Source organism: Sminthopsis crassicaudata, chromosome 3 (genome assembly GCF_048593235.1).
Source record: "Sminthopsis crassicaudata isolate SCR6 chromosome 3, ASM4859323v1, whole genome shotgun sequence".
Classification (NCBI taxonomy): domain Eukaryota; kingdom Metazoa; phylum Chordata; class Mammalia; order Dasyuromorphia; family Dasyuridae; genus Sminthopsis; species Sminthopsis crassicaudata.
Genome location: NC_133619.1, coordinates 513971673 through 513989227, shown reverse-complemented (window position 1 = coordinate 513989227; position 17555 = coordinate 513971673). Strand labels below are relative to the sequence as shown.

The following is a 17555-nucleotide window of genomic DNA, read 5'->3' as shown; positions in this document are numbered from 1 at the left end:
GACAATGACATGCAGACAGAATGCGGGGAGAGGAAAGCCCGGAGGAGACAGGAGCGGGCAGGAGAAGAGACAGGACAATTTAGCCCAGAGGGGAAGGCGAGGCGGACCCGGAGCCCAAGAGACTGCCTCCGCGAACCGTGGGAGGCTCCCGTGCCGCCCTCGGGGGATCCCGGGGCCGCGTACGGGGAAGCGCCCGGGACGGGTGCCCAGCGCGCGGCCACGCTCACCTGCTGCGACGGCAGTTCCACATGCAGGGCCCGCGAAGAGGCGGCGGCGGGGCCCGAGGCCAGCGGGGACACCCCGGCGCCCGACAAGGCGACCACGGCGGCGGCAGCGGCTGAGCCGCTCATCGCGAGCGCGGGACTGGCCCGCGGTGGCGTCCTCGCTTCTCCCGCATCCGCGCCCCGCGCAGCTTCCTCCTTCCCCTCTTCCTCACGCTCCTCCTCCTCCCGCTCTTTCTATGGCGCTCTCGGTGCCTCGGTGCACCAGCACGTCGGAAAGAGAGCTGACAATTCCTCCGAGGGCCGCCACTACGGCTCCTCACGGAAGGGCCATATTACCGCAGTGCAAAACCTCTCTCCCGGGCCGGCCGCAGCTGAGACGCGGAGCGCTCATTGGCCCCGCTCCACAGGAGGCGGGACCGTACTCAGCCTTCCTCTCATGTTATTGGAAAGATGTCCCGTCAATCACTCCCGAAGAGGTCCGGGAAGCGGGGCGGGGAAAGGAAGCTGGGGACCCGCCGAGCGGCCTAAATTGCGTCTGTTGTGCAAGACTGAAGCCGGGGGAGCGGATTTTGACTGGTCTGCGGCCTCCCGCGAGGGCAGAGCTTCGTGACAGGAGCTGCTGGCTTATTGGTCCAGGTTGCTGTCGATCAAAGCGAAGGGACGGGAGAAGAGAGAACTGAAGGAATCGGAGGAGCGTCCTGGGTCTCCCCTGTCACGTGCAGGTGGCTGTAGCGTCATCTGAGTAATGACAGTCTATGCCCCGAGCCACTTCCGCCCGGACATAGTTACCATAGTAACGAAGTACCTAGCAAGAGGGGAGGGGCTGTGAAAGATACTGAATATCCGGGTGTCAAGGGTGCAAGAATTAGTGTACTCGTGAGAACTCAGCCACCACTGCCTCTTAGGACTGACTGCTAGTTAGCAAACATTTGCTGAGAGCCATGTATGGCTCCCCGTGATAATAACTAGTTGTCGTGCAACTCCACCAATATTTAGGGCACGGGATTAGAGGGGCAGGACTTTAAATCGGGCAGCCCCGGTTTGCAATTCTGCCTCTGACAGTTAATCGTCGTAAATCACTTAATTCTCTAAGCCTCAATTATCTCATCGGTAAAATGAGGATAAGACCTGTAATACTCGTGGTAGAGCTTACAATCTGGCAAAAGAGCTTACAGTCTGAGTGTTAAAAAAAAAAAAAAAATGACAAAAATTACCTCTCCACAGCTGAACGGCATGCAAGTATTTTTGTCATCGCTGGGGAAAGAGCAACCGTTAGTTACATGTTACTAAGTAACTATTTCAAGAAATAACTGACTGGTGGAATAAGAAATATTTTGAGTTGGAAGACTTGATTTAAATCCCAGTCTTGCCAGCTACTACCTGTGAGACCCTAAGCAAATCATTAAATATCGCTTAGATTCCAGTTTTTTCGTCTATACCATGAAACTGAACTAGATAGTCCCTGTCAACTCTAAATCTTGTGATTCTGTAAATCTACATCTTCTGACTCCAAAACCAGTTCCAAATATAAAACTGATTCCCCAGACAGATATTCAATTCCTTAACCTAGCTTTCTGGTCCTTTCCCCCACAGCATCCATTTCAAATTCTCGCTGTTCTTGGAGTAGAAACAATAGCCTCATTTTATTGTTGTTCTTCATTTCCTCCTCCAAGCTCCAGAAGGGTATTTAACACAAGCCCTCTCTCAAAGTACCACCTATAGTAAGTGTCCCAGCAGCATCTTCCGCTTGTAGAGCCTCGTATGAGAAGCAGCGAAATGATCCAGAATGAACGCATTGGGAAAAGAGCTGGGTCTCATTCCCAGCTCTGCTACTTAATGTCTATGTGATATAGTTAGGTAACTCACTTCACTTGTCGGGGACTCAGTTTCCCCCGTCTGTAAAAATCAAAGTGGTTCAAAAGATAAATGTCAGAAATAGTCAATGTTGGAAGTGAATAAATTCTTCATATCCTTTAACCTAGTGATCTTCTGACTGAACAAATACTTCCAAGGAAATCAAAGATAGAGAAAAGATCCCATATAAAGAAATCCAAAAGAATTTATGAAGTTCTTGCTATGTAGCAGGCAATGTATGTACCAAATATTGGGGATATGAAAAAGCAAAAACACTCCTTGTTCTGCCAGGGATTCTAAGAAGTGGAAGTAAAGAGGAAGAATATTCCAGCCATGAGGGACAGCCAGAAAGGAGATGAAGAAAAGCAGTATTATGTATGAGGAACAGTCAATAAGGGCACTATATAGTGTGTAAGGGAGATGTCAAAAAAGGATCAGGTAGTAAGAGTTTCAAATTCCAACAATGCTTCACTTTAATTCTAGAGATGATAGAGAGCCACCAGAACTTATTGAACAGGATGGGGATGGGGTTGAGGAGGTATTAACATTATGAGACTTATGAATAAAGAAAATTAACTTGGCAGTTGTGTGGACTATATTTGTAAAGTTTCATTAAACTGTCATTTCACTTTCTTGCTCTTCCTTTTGGGGGAGATTTTTTGGTTCTTTCCTCCTTTGCAATATTGCAAACCTTTGTCCATAATTCTTCAGGCATCGTCTACCAGACCTAATCCCTTAAATTTATTCATCATTTCCACTTCATATTCATAAGGTGTTAAGATTCTTACAAAGTACTAAGGCAGTGGAATTGATAGAGACAATAGTTATCTAATTTAGCATGGTTCAGTATGATTGATCTGATCCTCCAAGGAGATGTTATGGGCCAGAACTTGAAACAAGGTACTGAGTGGAATTGAGGAGACAATGGTTAACTGCAAAGTATATAATCAATCTGATTTCTGTGTTGATCATCTGGTTTATCTATGTGTAGAGTCGCCCTCTGGGTTGTTGAAAAAAAAAAGTGTTGTGAAGAATGAGTTATCCTTACAAAATTCTATTAGTCCCTGCCCTGCTTCATTTTATACTCCAAGGCTAGACTTGTTCCTTATTCCAATTATATTTTCATTTCCTACTTTAGCATTCCATTCCCCAATGATGAAGGCAATATCCTTTTTTGGTGTTATTTGTAGAAAATGTTGCAAGTATTCATAGAAGTGATCAACTGTGGCTTTAATAGCTGGAGCACAGACTTGTGTTACTGTGATAGATCTGAACAGACATTATTTGGTCATTTTTTAGATAATGCTCCTATACTGCTTTTCTTAACCTTCTTATTGACTATGGGGGCTACTTCATTTCTTCTAAGAGATTCTTGCCCATGGTAGTTAATGTAATCATCCCCAGAATTAAATTCACCCGTTCCCCTCTATTTAAGTTCATTGACACCCAAGATGTCAAAGTTTAATCTTTCCATCTTCTATTTGATCACATCCAGCTTATCTTGCTTCACAGATCTTACATACCAGGATCCTATGCAATATTGATCTTTATAGAATCACAATTTCCTTTCATCAGCAAATGTATCTGTAGTTGATCTTCCCATCTGCTTTGGCCTAGACACTTTATTAGTACTAAAGCTACTTATAGTTGTCCTGCCCCTATAGCACATTGGATACTTCCCAATTTGAGGACTCATCTTCCACTGTCATTTTAGTACTGACTATAGAGCTTTCTTGGCAAAGATACTGAAGTGATTTGCCATTTTATTCTCCAATGGATCACCTTTTGTCAGAGGTTGGCAATATTGTACTGAAGAGAGCACGAAGGAAAAGAAGAGCAAGAAAGCAAAATGGATATTAAATAGATCTTACAAATAGTTGAGGAAAGAAGGAAAGCAAAAGGGAAGAGAAAGGGAAAGATATACTCAACTAAATGCAGAATTCCTGAGAACAGCAAGGAGAGATAAGAAGGTTTTCTTAAATTAGCAATGTAAAAATACCAAAAAAAATATAATGGAGAAGAAGAGATTAAAAAAAGAAGAATTTCATACCAAAAAAAAAAGATGTGACAAAAGAAAAAAATGATAGGGATTTAACCAAAGCAGAAGAGATTTCAAAAAGACAGTAAGAACGCACAAAAGAATTGTACAAGATCTTATCATTATCAATGACCTAGAGCCAAATATCCCGGAGAATGAAGTAAAGTGGGCTAATAATAAGGTTATTGAAAGTGACTGAAAACCAGCTGAACTATTTAAAACCCTATAAGAGGATGCTATTAAAGTGCTGCACTCAAAATACAATCAAATTTGGAAAACATAACTGTGACCATTGGATTGGAAAAGATTAGTTTATATCCCAATCCTCAAGAAGGGCAATGCCAAGAAATGTGCAAATTATAGAACAATTAATTGCACTCATTTTACATACTACCAAGGTTTTGCGTAAGATTCTGTAAGCTAGGCTTTAGTAATATGCAAACTGAAAATTGTCAGAAGAGCAGGCTGGTTTTTTAAGAGGTAGAGGAATTAGCAATCAAATTGCCAACATTTGCTGGATTATGAAGAAAGCAACGAAGTTCCAAAAAAAATATTTACTTCTACTTCATGGACTACACTAAAGCTTTTGACTGTTTGGATCACACCAATATGTGTCAAGTATACAAAGAGATGTTTTACATTGCTCATTTAACATCATTTTACTTATTTCCTGAGGAACTGAAGGCCAAGAAGCAACCATTAGAACTGGACAGGGAACAACTAATTGGCTTAAGACTGGGAAAAAATATGACAAGACTATAGTGTCACCTTGTTTATTTAATTTATTTGCAAATCATTTGAAATGCCAGTGTAAATAAATGAAAAGATGGAAATAAAATTGCTTAGAGAAATAACAATCTCAAATATGTAGATAATACCACTCAGATGGAAGAAAGTGAAAAGAAATTAAGAAGCCTCTTAATGGGGGTGAAAAAAGAAATTGTAAAAGGTGTCTTGAAGGTTAACTTAAAAAAAAAAAAAAACAAGGTCTTAGCAACTGGTCCCATCACTTCCTGGCAAAAAGAGGAAGAAGAAATAGAAGCAGTTTCAGATTTTGTATTCTTGGGCTCAAAGATCACTGCAGACAGCAACTACAGCTATGAAACCAAAAGATTCTTGCTCCTTGGAAGGATAGCTATGGCAACTCTGGACAGCATACTGAAAAGCAAAGACATCAATCATCTTGTTGACAAAGGTCCACATAGTCAACACTATGCTTTTTTCCAGTAGCAATGTCTGGCTCTGAGAATTGAATTGGAAGGAAAACAGAGAACTGAAGAATCAATGCTTTCCAAATGTAGACTTTTGAAAATCCCTTGGACAACAAGAAGGTCTAATTAGTCAATATTTTAAAAATTAATTCAGATTTTTCACAAAAAGGTCAAATACCAAAGCTAAAGCTTAAATATTTTGGCCATATAATGAGAAGACAGGACTCATTGGAAAAGATCCTGATGTTGAGAAAGCTTGAAGGCAAAAAGAGAAGGAAATGGCATAGGATGAGATGGATAGATTGTCATGGAAACAATGAACATGAACATGAAACAGATTTCAAGAGATAGTGGAGGATAGAAGGGTCTGGTGTGCTATGGTTCTGTGACATCACGAAGAGTGGGACACACTATATTAGTGTGGGCTATATTAGAATAGAAAAACACAAAGCAGTCCATAGACTAATAATAATAAGGAAACAGATACATTTTTAGTTCAGTACCCCCATCTTTGAAAATTACAATTAGTTTTGTAGTACTGACTTTCTGTTCCTCTCCTGGAAGGAATCAGTCTCTCTTAGAGAAGGATAGACAGAGTGATCTCTTCATACCTTTCAGCAAATCAAATCTAAATTGACCTGGCAGACACATAGATAGACATGTAAACTACATGGATAACACACACCTTCCCTACATGATATTTCTGAAATCCTTTTCATCCTCTAAGATCCACAAAGGCAAAATGTATGCATTCCTCAATATCCAGTTCAAGACCCATCTCCACTAACAAACTTCTTTTGAAGACTTGAGTTCCCTGCTGCAAATACAATACTTTCCCATTTTTCAACCATTCCAACTCTATGTTTAATGCACTTTCTATTATTGCATGTTGCCAATGATCAAACAAGAACAGTGTACACAGAGGCAAGGAAGCAATGGGGAGCAAAGAGCTGGATGGCTTCCCTCACTGGCCTCCTATGTCAAGATATGAAAGAAAGAAAAGGTGACTGAGCATAAAATGTCTTCTGGAGAGAACAAAGTTTCCCAAATGGTATTTGGAAAGAGTGAGAAAGGAAGAGCTCCAGGGTGAAGAGGATTTTGTTAGTTCTTAAGGGTGGGGGAGATCAGAAGGCATAGTGAAAGGAAATAAGGAGATAGAAACTGAAGAGGAATAGGAATGAACTGAGTAGACATGGGAATTATGAAAGTGGTATTATGAGCAAGTGGTTCTTGACTAAGTAGATAAATTAGGGATTAGGGAAAAGGAAAGGGGTAATTTGCTAGCCCAAAACAGGGTAAGAGGAGTTAACCAGAGACCCAGTCCTTTCTGGGTACTTTGATGATGACTATAAAGGCAAGGTATCCTGAAATTGTAGGCCTTAAATATTAGGCTAAGTAGTTTGAACTTTATTCATTAAGCAACAAGGAACCATTGAAGCTTAAAAGAATGACATATGAGTATAAGAATGATTATTTTTTCCAGTGGTATAAGGAATAGATTATAAAGCAAAAATAGTGAAAGTGTGAAAAGCTCTCAGGAGTGTATTGCAACAATCCAGGAAAATGGTCATGAAGACCTGTAATGAGAATAGAGAAAACAGGACATATGGGAGAGAACCTTTGCTTACAGGTTTTGCTAGTGTCTATCTAAATCAAGTACAAGAACCTATATAAAAATTCATCTCCATTGACAAGTATATACTGTAAAATTGTAGTGGATCCAAATGAGAGCAGCCACCCTAGAAAGCAGAATTAGTGTAAGAAATCAAAAATGTTGATTATTCAAAAAGCTCAGAAAAAAGTCTTAGCTCATGGAAAGGCCTTCCTATTCCACTTTGTTGTTTGTGTTCTCTCCTTCCCTCATAGTCATATATATACCTATCTGTTTGCATGTTGTATCCAGTAGTAAAATATAAGTTCCTATAGGTCAGGAATTATATTTGGGTTTTTTTTTTTTTATTCCTAGTACCTAATACAATGGCATATTTAATTTAACATGTGCTTTAAAAGTATTTTTATATGTCTATATATGTTAGATATGTGCACTAAATTTCATATACACTTTTAAGAAAATTGCATATAAAAGGAATTCAGGAATTTGCATTCAGTTCTCTCTTTGTTCTTTTTTTTGGCATAGTGACATTGGTGATCAAGTTCATGATAAAAAACAAAATTGAAAATACTGCTTTTTGGATTAGATAAGGAGATAGATTGGGTGGACTAATAGATGTTTGAATGTGCTTCCCTGGCATTTTCTATGCACTGAACTACCTCCAGGTGTAGAATGTGAGATAAGAATAAATCTGTATTTCTTTTCCAAATTAGAGAGAGGTTAGAACAAACAGGGCATGGTTGAATTCTTGGAACAAAGAGTTATATCAATGTAGAGAATCACCTGAATTACTCTCATTCCTTTGTGAATTGGTTTTTGTATTAAGGTGACAATTAAAACACTTTGTTCCTCCGGATTCCCAAGAACTAAAAGAGTATAAGCAGAACAAAGCAAATAGACCTGCCCAAGAGTTATAGAAAGGGCAAAGGGCCCAGAGTCAGGAGACAGGAGGCATAGTCTTGCCACTCAAGACAAATCACTCCAACTTTCTGTGGTCTAGTTTTCTCTGCTATAAAAAGAAAGAGTTCACAGAATCTCTGAGTGGAAAAGGACTGGGACATTTAGTCCAAATGACCTGTATAGCATTCTCCTTGAAAATATGTCATTCTCTAACCTCTGCCTAAAAATCCACTCTACGCAAAAGGACCCCACTATAGACCTTCAAAAGTCAGCCATACCCCATGAGACAGCTTTAATAACAATTAGGAAAACTTTTTTTGGTTGGCAAGTAGATGGCACAGCGCACAATGTTGGAAAACCTCAGTTTTAATATGTCTTACTTCAGACAATTTAACTGTGGCAAGATAAAACAACTCAGCATTTTTTTAGTTAATATTTCTAATTAAATTTGTTTTTATTTTATTTTCATTCTCTTCCACTGAAGAAATGAAAAAGAAAGACAAACTCTTATAATCAATAAACATAACCACACAAAACAAATTGAAATATTTTTTCATATCCAAAAATGGATTCTTATTCTGCATGTCTATCACTTCTCTGCCAGAAGGTGTGTAGCACTGCATTGACCAGAGTCTTTTAAAATTGTTTTTACAGTGTCAATGTTGCAATATAAATTGTCCTTCTGGTTTTATTTACTATATTCTGAACAATTCATACAGGTTCTAAGGCATGAACCTAATAGACATTGTAATGTTTCATGTTGGTGTGATCAATGAAAATAGTTGCTTAGTTATTTGAGGACTGGCAAAGATGAAGAAGAACCTTCAGAAATAGTTTGTTCATTTTGGGGATATCAATAAATTATGATGAAAATACCATAAATGAGATCTTACTATCTGCCTTATATTCTCTAAAGGGGGAAGTAAAAGAAAAAACATTTATTAAGTACTTACTATGTACCAAGCACTACACTAAGTGCTTTATAAATATTATCTCATTTGATTCTTTTAACAACCCTGGGAGATAGGTATTATTATTATCCCCATTGTACAGTTGAGGAAACTGTGACAGAAGAGGTTAAATAGCTTACAACTATTAAGTGTCTGAAGCCAGATATGAACTCAGATGGATAAAGAATATTGGCTTATGGGGCAGCTAGATGGTGCATCAGATAGAGCACCAGGAGTTAGAGGGCTCTGAGTTCAAATCTAGTCTCATTCATTTAATGCTAGTTGTGTGATCCTGGACAAATCACTTAATTCCAATTGTGTGTGTGTGTGTGTGTGTGTGTGTGTGTGTGTGTGTGTGTGTGTGTGTGAGAGAGAGAGACAGAGACAGAGACAGAGAGAGAGAGAGAGAGAGACAGAGACAGAGACAGAGACAGAGACAGAGACAGAGACAGACAGAGAGAGAGACAGACAGAGAGACAGACAGAGACAGAGAGAGAGAGAGAGAGAGAGAGAGAGAGGGAGAGGGAGAGGGAGAGGGAGAGGGAGAGAGAGAGAGAGAGAGAGAGGGAGAGGGAGAGGGAGAGGGAGAGGGAGAGGGAGAGGGAGAGGGAGAGGGAGAGGGAGAGGGAGAGGGAGAGGGAGACACAGAGACACAGAGACAGAGAGACAGAGGACAGAGAGAACTATCCCATGAAAAACTTTACTGACTCTGGAGAAAAATGGAAAGCTTTTGCCCCAGCAAACTATCAATGTTTCTGTTAAAGTGTTATTTTTTTTCCCATAATATTCCAATCATAAAACTGAATCACTGAGCCATGCTAACTCAATTCTGTACTATCCTTATTTATCTCCCCAAACTGTATGCTCCTCATTTATCTTATATTTTCTCAGTACAATACATGGTGGAGAAACTGGCTATGATGCCTTTTGTTTTATCTGAGATATGACTTCCCTCACAGATATGTAACAAGAAAACTTGGAATTACTGAATTAATTCTTCAGCAAAGTAAGATATTCTGGAGGGAAGACTGCAATTGCTGCTTTACATGAGCTCAGAGAGGCTTCTGATAGACTTCCAAAGTTCTAGAGAAAGATTCAGGAATGAGGTAATACCCTTTCTTAGACTTAGAATCCATTTGTAATCTGAGCCCTACTCCTTAATCACTGTTTGAGATCAATACCATGTGCCTGCATAGGGGATGGGGGGTGGAGGGTGAAAAGGGGAAGGGAGAAAAAGGAAAGAAGAAGTTAAAGGAAGTATAAAAAGAAAGAAAAAGAGAAAGTTTAAAAAAAGAAAGGCAGAGAAAAAGAGAGAAAGAAAAAAAAAGAAAAGGAGAGAGAGAAAGAGAAAAAGAAGGAAGGAAGGAAGGAAGGAAGGAAGGAAGGAAGGAAGGAAGGAAGGAAGGAAGGAAGGAAGGAAGGAAGGAAGGAAGGAAGGAAGGAAGGAAGGAAGGAAGGAAGGAAGGAAGGAAGGAAGGAAGGAAGGAAGGAAGGAAGGAAGGAAGGAAGGAAGGAAGGAAGGAAGGAAGGAAGGCATCAGGAGTTTAGACTGAACCTTAAAATTACATCCCCTGGACAAGTGCTATTTAATGGAGCCAAGAGATGTCATTCTAACCTGGTTCTCCTCTGTCAGAGGGGTCGGCTTCTGGCCCCAACCTGGTTGGTGGGACTGGGGGAAGCTCCTCTTCCCACTTCTGCTAGGAATGAAAGTCCTCCTCAGAGAAAAGTGGAGGGAGCAGATACTAGGGATGCATGCATTCTGGCCCTTGGGAACCACAACACGCTGACACCCTTCGTTACATTATAAAGATAATTTTTTTTCCTGTGGGCTGGGCAGGCAGTGATGTGTTTTCTGACTTTCTGGACCACTCATATTGGCTCTCTGCCTCTAAGTCCACCATCATCCCCCTCTGTAACCATGAGAGAACCTCTTCTTTTTTGGTGGTACCATTGCTGCTATCTCCAAGACTTCAGTGGGTAGCCCTCATCCAAAGAGTCAAACTACTACTATGCAAGCCAATTACTGCTGATAAGCAGTACAAAACCATAATGAATAATATGGTCCAAATTCCAAAGGAATAAGTGTCAGGGTAATATAGCAAATGCAATCAGATCTTTCCCCACCCAGCCCCTTACTTTTGTCTTTAAAGACAAGTATAAGCAAGTATTTTGAGGAGAGTGGACAAATACACACCATTTTGGAGGTATTTTTCTGGTAATCTTGTCTCTAGTGATACAGCTGGAACTTGTTCCTGCCTTGTCTCTCCCTTGGATTTTGTGAGAACCTGCTTAGCAACTGAAGTTGGGAAATCTGGCACCAAGAAGAAATTCAAAGGCTTGGGAGACTGCCTGGTGAAAATCACCAAGAGTGATGGAATTAATGGTTTATATCAAGGTTTCCATGTCTCAGTGGAGGGCATCCTTACCTATGGAGCAGCCTACTTTGGAATCTATGACACAGAAGAAGGTAGGGTCCCAGGTCCCCAAAACATTCATAAGGTTATCAATCAGTTGGATGACTGCACAAACAATGATGGCTGTCTCCTATCTTTTTGATGTGGCAGGGCGGCAAATGGTAATGCTGCCTGGATGCAAAGGAACTATTAGCGTGTACATGAGGATAATTCACTTCTGGAAGAAGACTGCTAAAGATGAGGGTAGCAAAACTTTCTTCAAGGGTGCCTGGTCCAATGTTCTTATGGATGAAAGCCTTCATTTTTGTCCTGGACAGCAAACTGAAAAAAATAATCTAAGTACATCCTTACTAAAAATGGAAACAGTGACTATAGATCATGGAGAATACTTAACTACTGTTACTTTTTTGGACCCTGATCTACAATAAATTCTTTTTACTTATAGTTGTCTTTTTTATCTAGGCCTGATAGAAAAGCCAGGAAAAACTCTTAGGTCAGGAAAAACTCTTAGGAAAAGGTATTCATTTATTGTGAATCAGTCACATAATGGAACTGATGATGATTCAGCATATTGATTTTATTGATTTTGGGAGAAATAACAGTATGGATCATAGCATGCAAGACAAACTTAAACCATAGTTTTCTAAGACCCTAAATTTGTATTTACATATTTTTAAAATCATGACTCCCAGGTGAATTTGCTATCTTTATTGGACACCTTGCTGTAAAACAATAAATGCAAAGAACACTCTAAAAACAATAAAAAAAAATTAAAATCTTACTAAAGACTGAAAGTTGAACTATGGAGTTTGTGGCAAGAATGCTTAGGTACAGGACCCTTTCTTTCTCTGTCAGCAAGAAATATTCCTGGAAAGAGGCGCCCATGCAGTAGGGAAGACTCCAAGATGAGTAGTCTCAAGTGAATCACAACAAAATATTATGACTTTTTTCAGGAAAATATGATCTATACCATAGGAGCCAAGGGCCACTAGGGTTTTGCACTAGAACAAGCTATTTAGGGGGTGTTAACAGCACCATTATGAGGCCTGCTTATTCCCTTATCCTTCCCAAACCCAAATGGGGATTGTCTCAGAATACTCTTTTTCCCAAATAGAAAATTCTCTGTGTCTAGGGGATGATGCTTTCTTCTTCAACAATTATCCCCATAGCACCATGCTCATATAAGCTAACCCTTAGATAGTGCAGAAAAATTCATGGGGCCATCCCCTCCCCCTCCTTTCTAGACCCCTAAGCTGAGTCCTTTTCCCACAACTATCTGGTATGGTACTAGGATCAAAAATTGTGCATAATGGCTCTGAGGACAGTCAGATTCCTTGGGGGGAAAGATTTAGAACCATTTTTAGAGCATGCTACCAAAATGTATGCTGGACTGGTGAGTATCTAGAAAATTTTGGGGGGGCTACATTTGATCTTTTACTGGTCTTAAAGATCAGATGCCCCTCTGTTACCATATTAAAATAGTTGAGGGAACCTGGACAGCCTATAGGCAAATATACAGCCTGTAGAGAACATTTACCTCAAGTTCTTAATTGGAATTCAAAAGGAAGACAAAGCGTATTCCAGCTCTTTACTAATGAAGGCAATGATGAAAAGTGGAATTAAAGGGGCAGTGACTATGTCTTTAGTGATGACTAGGTGATCCAGAGAATAAAGTGCCTAATTTGAGTTCAAATGTGACCTTAGATGCTTAACTAGCTAAGACTAAATATCACAGATTTATAATGTAAGGAAGGGGCGTCATCAAGCCAGTTCCCTTCCTTGTACAGTTCAGCAAACTGAGGCTGGGGAAGTTTGAGTGAATTACTCAAGATAAGCCATCAGGTCCTTTGCCTCCAGAGCCACTTTTTTCCTTGCACCTTAAGGGAGTAATAGACTCAGTCAGACTGGTCCATGAGGGATTGTGGTAGTACAAAAAACCTCGGATTGCTGGTCCTTGCCTTCCTTGGGACTGGCTGCTCTACACATATACCCTTTTCTACCTAGCATCCCTCCCCTTTTTTGGATTATTTTATCCCTGAAAATTTCCATGATAGAGATTTCCATTTTCTGTTGTCTTATATATTGATGTCCTACTACCAGTGACATTAGAGAAGTGAAACATCCCACACACACCTGAGCAAGGTGCCGTGCCTCCCAGACATGGTGGAAAGTTTATTACTCAGTGGTCTGTGTGTTCTGCATATATTCACACCAGCCACTTATCTTGGACTTTAAACTCCCATAAGGCCCAGACAAGGTTTGTATAATTGTCTCCATGCGACTCATGCCTCTTCTTATTGACGATGGTGATGATTATGACATGGGGAGGTACACTTAAACGACATTTACCCATTCATGAAGACACTTACATGTATCACCCTGAAGACCAACCATTGCACACTCTCATATTCACACAAATAGGCCAGAGTGTAACTAGGGCAGGGGCCATTAGAGCTTTGCCCCAAGGTACAGGAATGGGGTGCACTTCCTGAGAACAGCACTCTTCCTCCCTATGGCAGTTTAAAGATCGGTACTCTGGCATTTCTCAGTCCTCTGCAAGATCTAATCCTTCAACCAGATGTACCCCCTCAAAGACCCTGCTGCAAACTGCTTTGTTATTTCTCCCTCATTTGGGGGCCCACATCACTGTGTTCTAAGCAAATGGAATTGAAGCAGCTCCAAAGGGACATGAGATGTGCAAAATAGAGAATCTACCCCAAAATCTGCCCACTGTGAGCCCAACCTGTGGGCATTCCGAGCTCCAGCCGGTCTGATCAGCCACTGTCAGACGCACTGTGACATAAAGATATCGTTTTGATCCTTTTCAAGAGCAAAGGACAACAACCAGCCCCATTTGGAGTTTTCCTGGCAAAGATACTTGAGGAGCGGCTATTTCCTTCCCAGCTCATCTGACAATGAGGAAACTGGCAAGCAGGAGTGACTTGCCCAGGGTCAACCAGCTAGTGGGTCAGAGGCCAAGTTTGAACTCAGTCTTTCTGACTCCAAGCCCAGCTCTCTAACTGTCCCTTGCGCAGCCATTGAAGAGTTCTATCCAATGGCACTTCTCAAGGTCCCTCCCAGTTCTTTAGAACAGACTGTTCCTGGGTTTCTCCAAAAGGCAGCTTGCCCCTTTCCTAGTAAAACTACTTCTCCCCCCCCACTGCCGACGTGTCCCTGACTAATGTCAGAACTTTGTCACAGAAGAGGACTGATTTGGGACTCCGGGGAGCTGTTTGTTCTGGTTTAATCTTAGGCAAATCATTTAAACTTACTGTTTCTTTGTTTCTCCATTTGTAAAATGGGTTTAATAAAACTTGCCTACCTCCCAAAGGAGCCACCAAGATCTGTAAGAAAGCTCTTTTTGTACGGTATAATGTACCATGGAAGATGGAAGAATTAAAAGTAAAGTAGATTTAACCCTGGAGATTTTTCTCATCAATATCTGACTGTAACAAATCCAACTCCCTCCCTCTGCTACTCTGGGATTCAGATGGACTCCAGGAACTCCATATGCAGAGAAATATATAACTCTTTCTGTCCACAATCACAATTATGGAGTGATAGGCCCAAGAATGGGGAGGGAGGGAAGGTAAGGAATGATAAAAGAAAAGAGGTGAATCATACTTATTAGATCAAAGGAAGCTCTGCTTTTAAAAGCTGCTGAATGGACAGCCCTACAACTTTAGGGCCTTGGTGAATCGGCCCAGCTCTGTCCCTTCCCTGTACCTCCCATCCCAGCTTAGAGACGCCAGCTGCTGCCTGGTGGAAATGCTGCTGGTCTGGGGTTTGAGGACCACTCTCCCTCTCTGTGCTCCCAGCCTTGTGCAGCTGCAGGAGAGCCACACAGCCTTTCCTTCCTCTTGTTGTGCCATCTCAGTCATGCTTAAATCTTCACTTCCCATTTGGGGTTTTCTTGGCAAAGAGACTGTAGGGGCTTGCCACTTCCTTTTCCACCTCATTTTACAGATTAGGAAACTGAGGCAAACAGTGTTAAGTGACTTGCCCAGCATCACACAGCTAGCAAGGGTCTGAGGCTGGATTTGAACTCCGGAAGATGAGTTGACCTGACTTTAGGCCAGCACTCTCTCCAGTGCATACCTAGCTCTCCTAAGATGTGCCAAATAAAAATCTATTACTCTTAGCACTGAATGGCTTCTTCTCTGAAGTCCTATACATGTCCCCAAACTTAAGCATCAAACTGGGTTACAAATCAACTCAGGTACTGTCAACCATGACCAGGGGAGACCTTGCTACATCTACCCATGGCAGTGCCTTCTGCCCACGTTGGGGAAGCTTATGTTCAGGGAGTCAAAGGAGTTAGCTCTAGGAAATGTGTGAAGGAGCAGATACACAGGATGACTAGTCTTTCTTCATCAGTATGACCAAAAGGGAACCCAGGGCTAGATGGACCCAAGGAGAAAATTTAAGCTCCTTGAGGGCAGGAAATGGTTTGTCTTTTTTTTTTTCCAGGCCTCAGTGGTAATGCTTGGCACATAATATTTTTAAAGTTTAATTGGTTACTTGTTTAAAAACCTATCATTGATGCTTAGTGAAGTAAGGAGAACCAGAAGATCATTGTACACACTATCAGCTACATTATACCATGATCATTATAGATTTAGCACTTCTCATACAATTCTAAACAAATTCTAAAAGATTCATGATGGAAAATGCTCTCCACATCCAAGGAAAGAACTATGGAGTCAGAATTCAGATCAAAGTATATCATTTTCACTTTTTCTTGTTTTTCCTTTTCTTTTTGTTCCCTTTTTCTGGTTTTTTCTCTTTGTTATGTATCTTCCTTCACAACATGAGTAAGGTGTAAATATGTTTAACATGATTGCACATGTATAATCTGTATTAGTGTCATTTTGATGAGGGCAGAGGGGCAGAGGGGGCAGAGGGGCAGAGGGGGCAAAGGGTGAGGGAAAAATTTGGAACTTGAAGTCTTATGAAAAATAAATTTGAGAACTATCTTTACATGTAATTGGAAAAAAATAAAATACTAGTTACCAAAAAAAAAAAAAAAAAAAGAACCTATCATTAGTAATAGATATGAAAATCTACAAATCAACTTGGGAAAAGTAAATTGAAAGTAGGGACAGAAGAAGTAGACCTGAACCTCTAGAGTAACTGTACCTGTAGAAAGACTAAGACCAATTATAGTACATATACATAATGGGATATCACCAGACCATAGAAACTCTTTCAGTTCTGACAAAGAAATGGCCCTTTTCCTTATCAAATCCCTCCACATGTGTGCTTAATACCATCCCATCTCCTCTATCAAACTGTATTAATCTTTTCCCTTCTTTCTTGAATCTTCAGTTTTTCCCTACCAAGTGACTTTTATATTGTATTCAAGTATTCTTGTCTCCTCCATCCAAAAAAAATCTTCATTAGATCCTACCAACCTCTCAAGCTATCCTATATCTCTTCTCTCTCAAAAATTTTAAAAAGTCAACACTCTCTAACTCCACTTCTCATTCATTCCTCAATCTTTTGCATTCTAATAATCTCATAACTCAAAACTGAACCGAACAGATTTGACACATAGCTATACTTCCATTCTGAATATTTTCTCATCTCTAGGTTTTCATTATTTATTTCTGGATTCTCCTCTTCTGCAACCTCTTATTTTCAGTCTTCTTTGCTGGCCCATTATCCATTTCTTGCCTCCTTAGCCATGAGTGTTCAGGTTAGTTAGTTCTGTCCAGAGTTCTCTATATTATCCTTCTTTGTCCTTCCTTCCTTCTCCTTTTCCCATTCCTTCTATCTCTCTGTATTATCTTTGTCCTCCTCCCTTACCCTTTTCTTTTTCTCTCCTCTTCCCTCTCTGTAAAATCCCATGTATTTCAACTTTCAACCATGCACATGATTCTTAGACCGATTTAACCTACTCCATCCTCTCCAAGCTTTAGTCTCAGATCACCAGTTGCCTATTGAACACTGCAAATTGCATATCCCAGAGACAACTTAAACTCAACATGTCTAAAAATTGAATTAAATTATCATTTCCCTTAGACTTTCCCCTCTTCTAAATTTGTTTTTGTTGAAGGCATCCCTACTACCTTCCAGTGCCTTGTTTTTAATCTCAGCATCACTCTAAACTCTCTCTTCTTCAATCAGCAGTTGCCAGAGCTTGCCATTTCTATTTTCACAGCAGTTTTCATGTTTCTTTATCTATACTCATGTAGCTGCTGCATTAGTTTAGATCAGAGGTGTCCTGGTAAAATGTTTAACAACTAGTTATCTGGGAAGAAAAAAAACCTAGTTCTCTCAATAGATTTTTAAGTTTAATTTCCATCAATATTTTCACCATAATTTTTTGGAGTCTAGAGGATCAACAGAA

General features: G+C 40.4%; 1 protein-coding gene and 1 pseudogene across 3 annotated transcripts in view; one reads left to right on the top strand and one right to left on the bottom strand.

Moving 5' to 3' along the window:
- Nucleotides 1–767, bottom strand: part of UVRAG (UV radiation resistance associated) — a 424520-nt gene extending 423753 nt beyond the window's left edge. For 2 of the 3 annotated variants that reach the window (XM_074304114.1, XM_074304113.1), the window contains exon 1: nucleotides 228–362. Coding sequence is in view for 1 of the 3 variants with exons in the window: in XM_074304111.1 (XP_074160212.1) it covers nucleotides 228–350 (123 nt within the window). In the remaining 2 variants the exon portion in view is untranslated. Of the gene's footprint in view, nucleotides 1–227 lie in introns of all 3 variants that reach the window. The other variant, XM_074304111.1, reaches the window with a different exon arrangement.
- Nucleotides 461–11631, top strand: LOC141562273 (ADP/ATP translocase 2-like; annotated as a pseudogene).
- Nucleotides 11632–17555: the final 5924 nt, after the last annotated feature.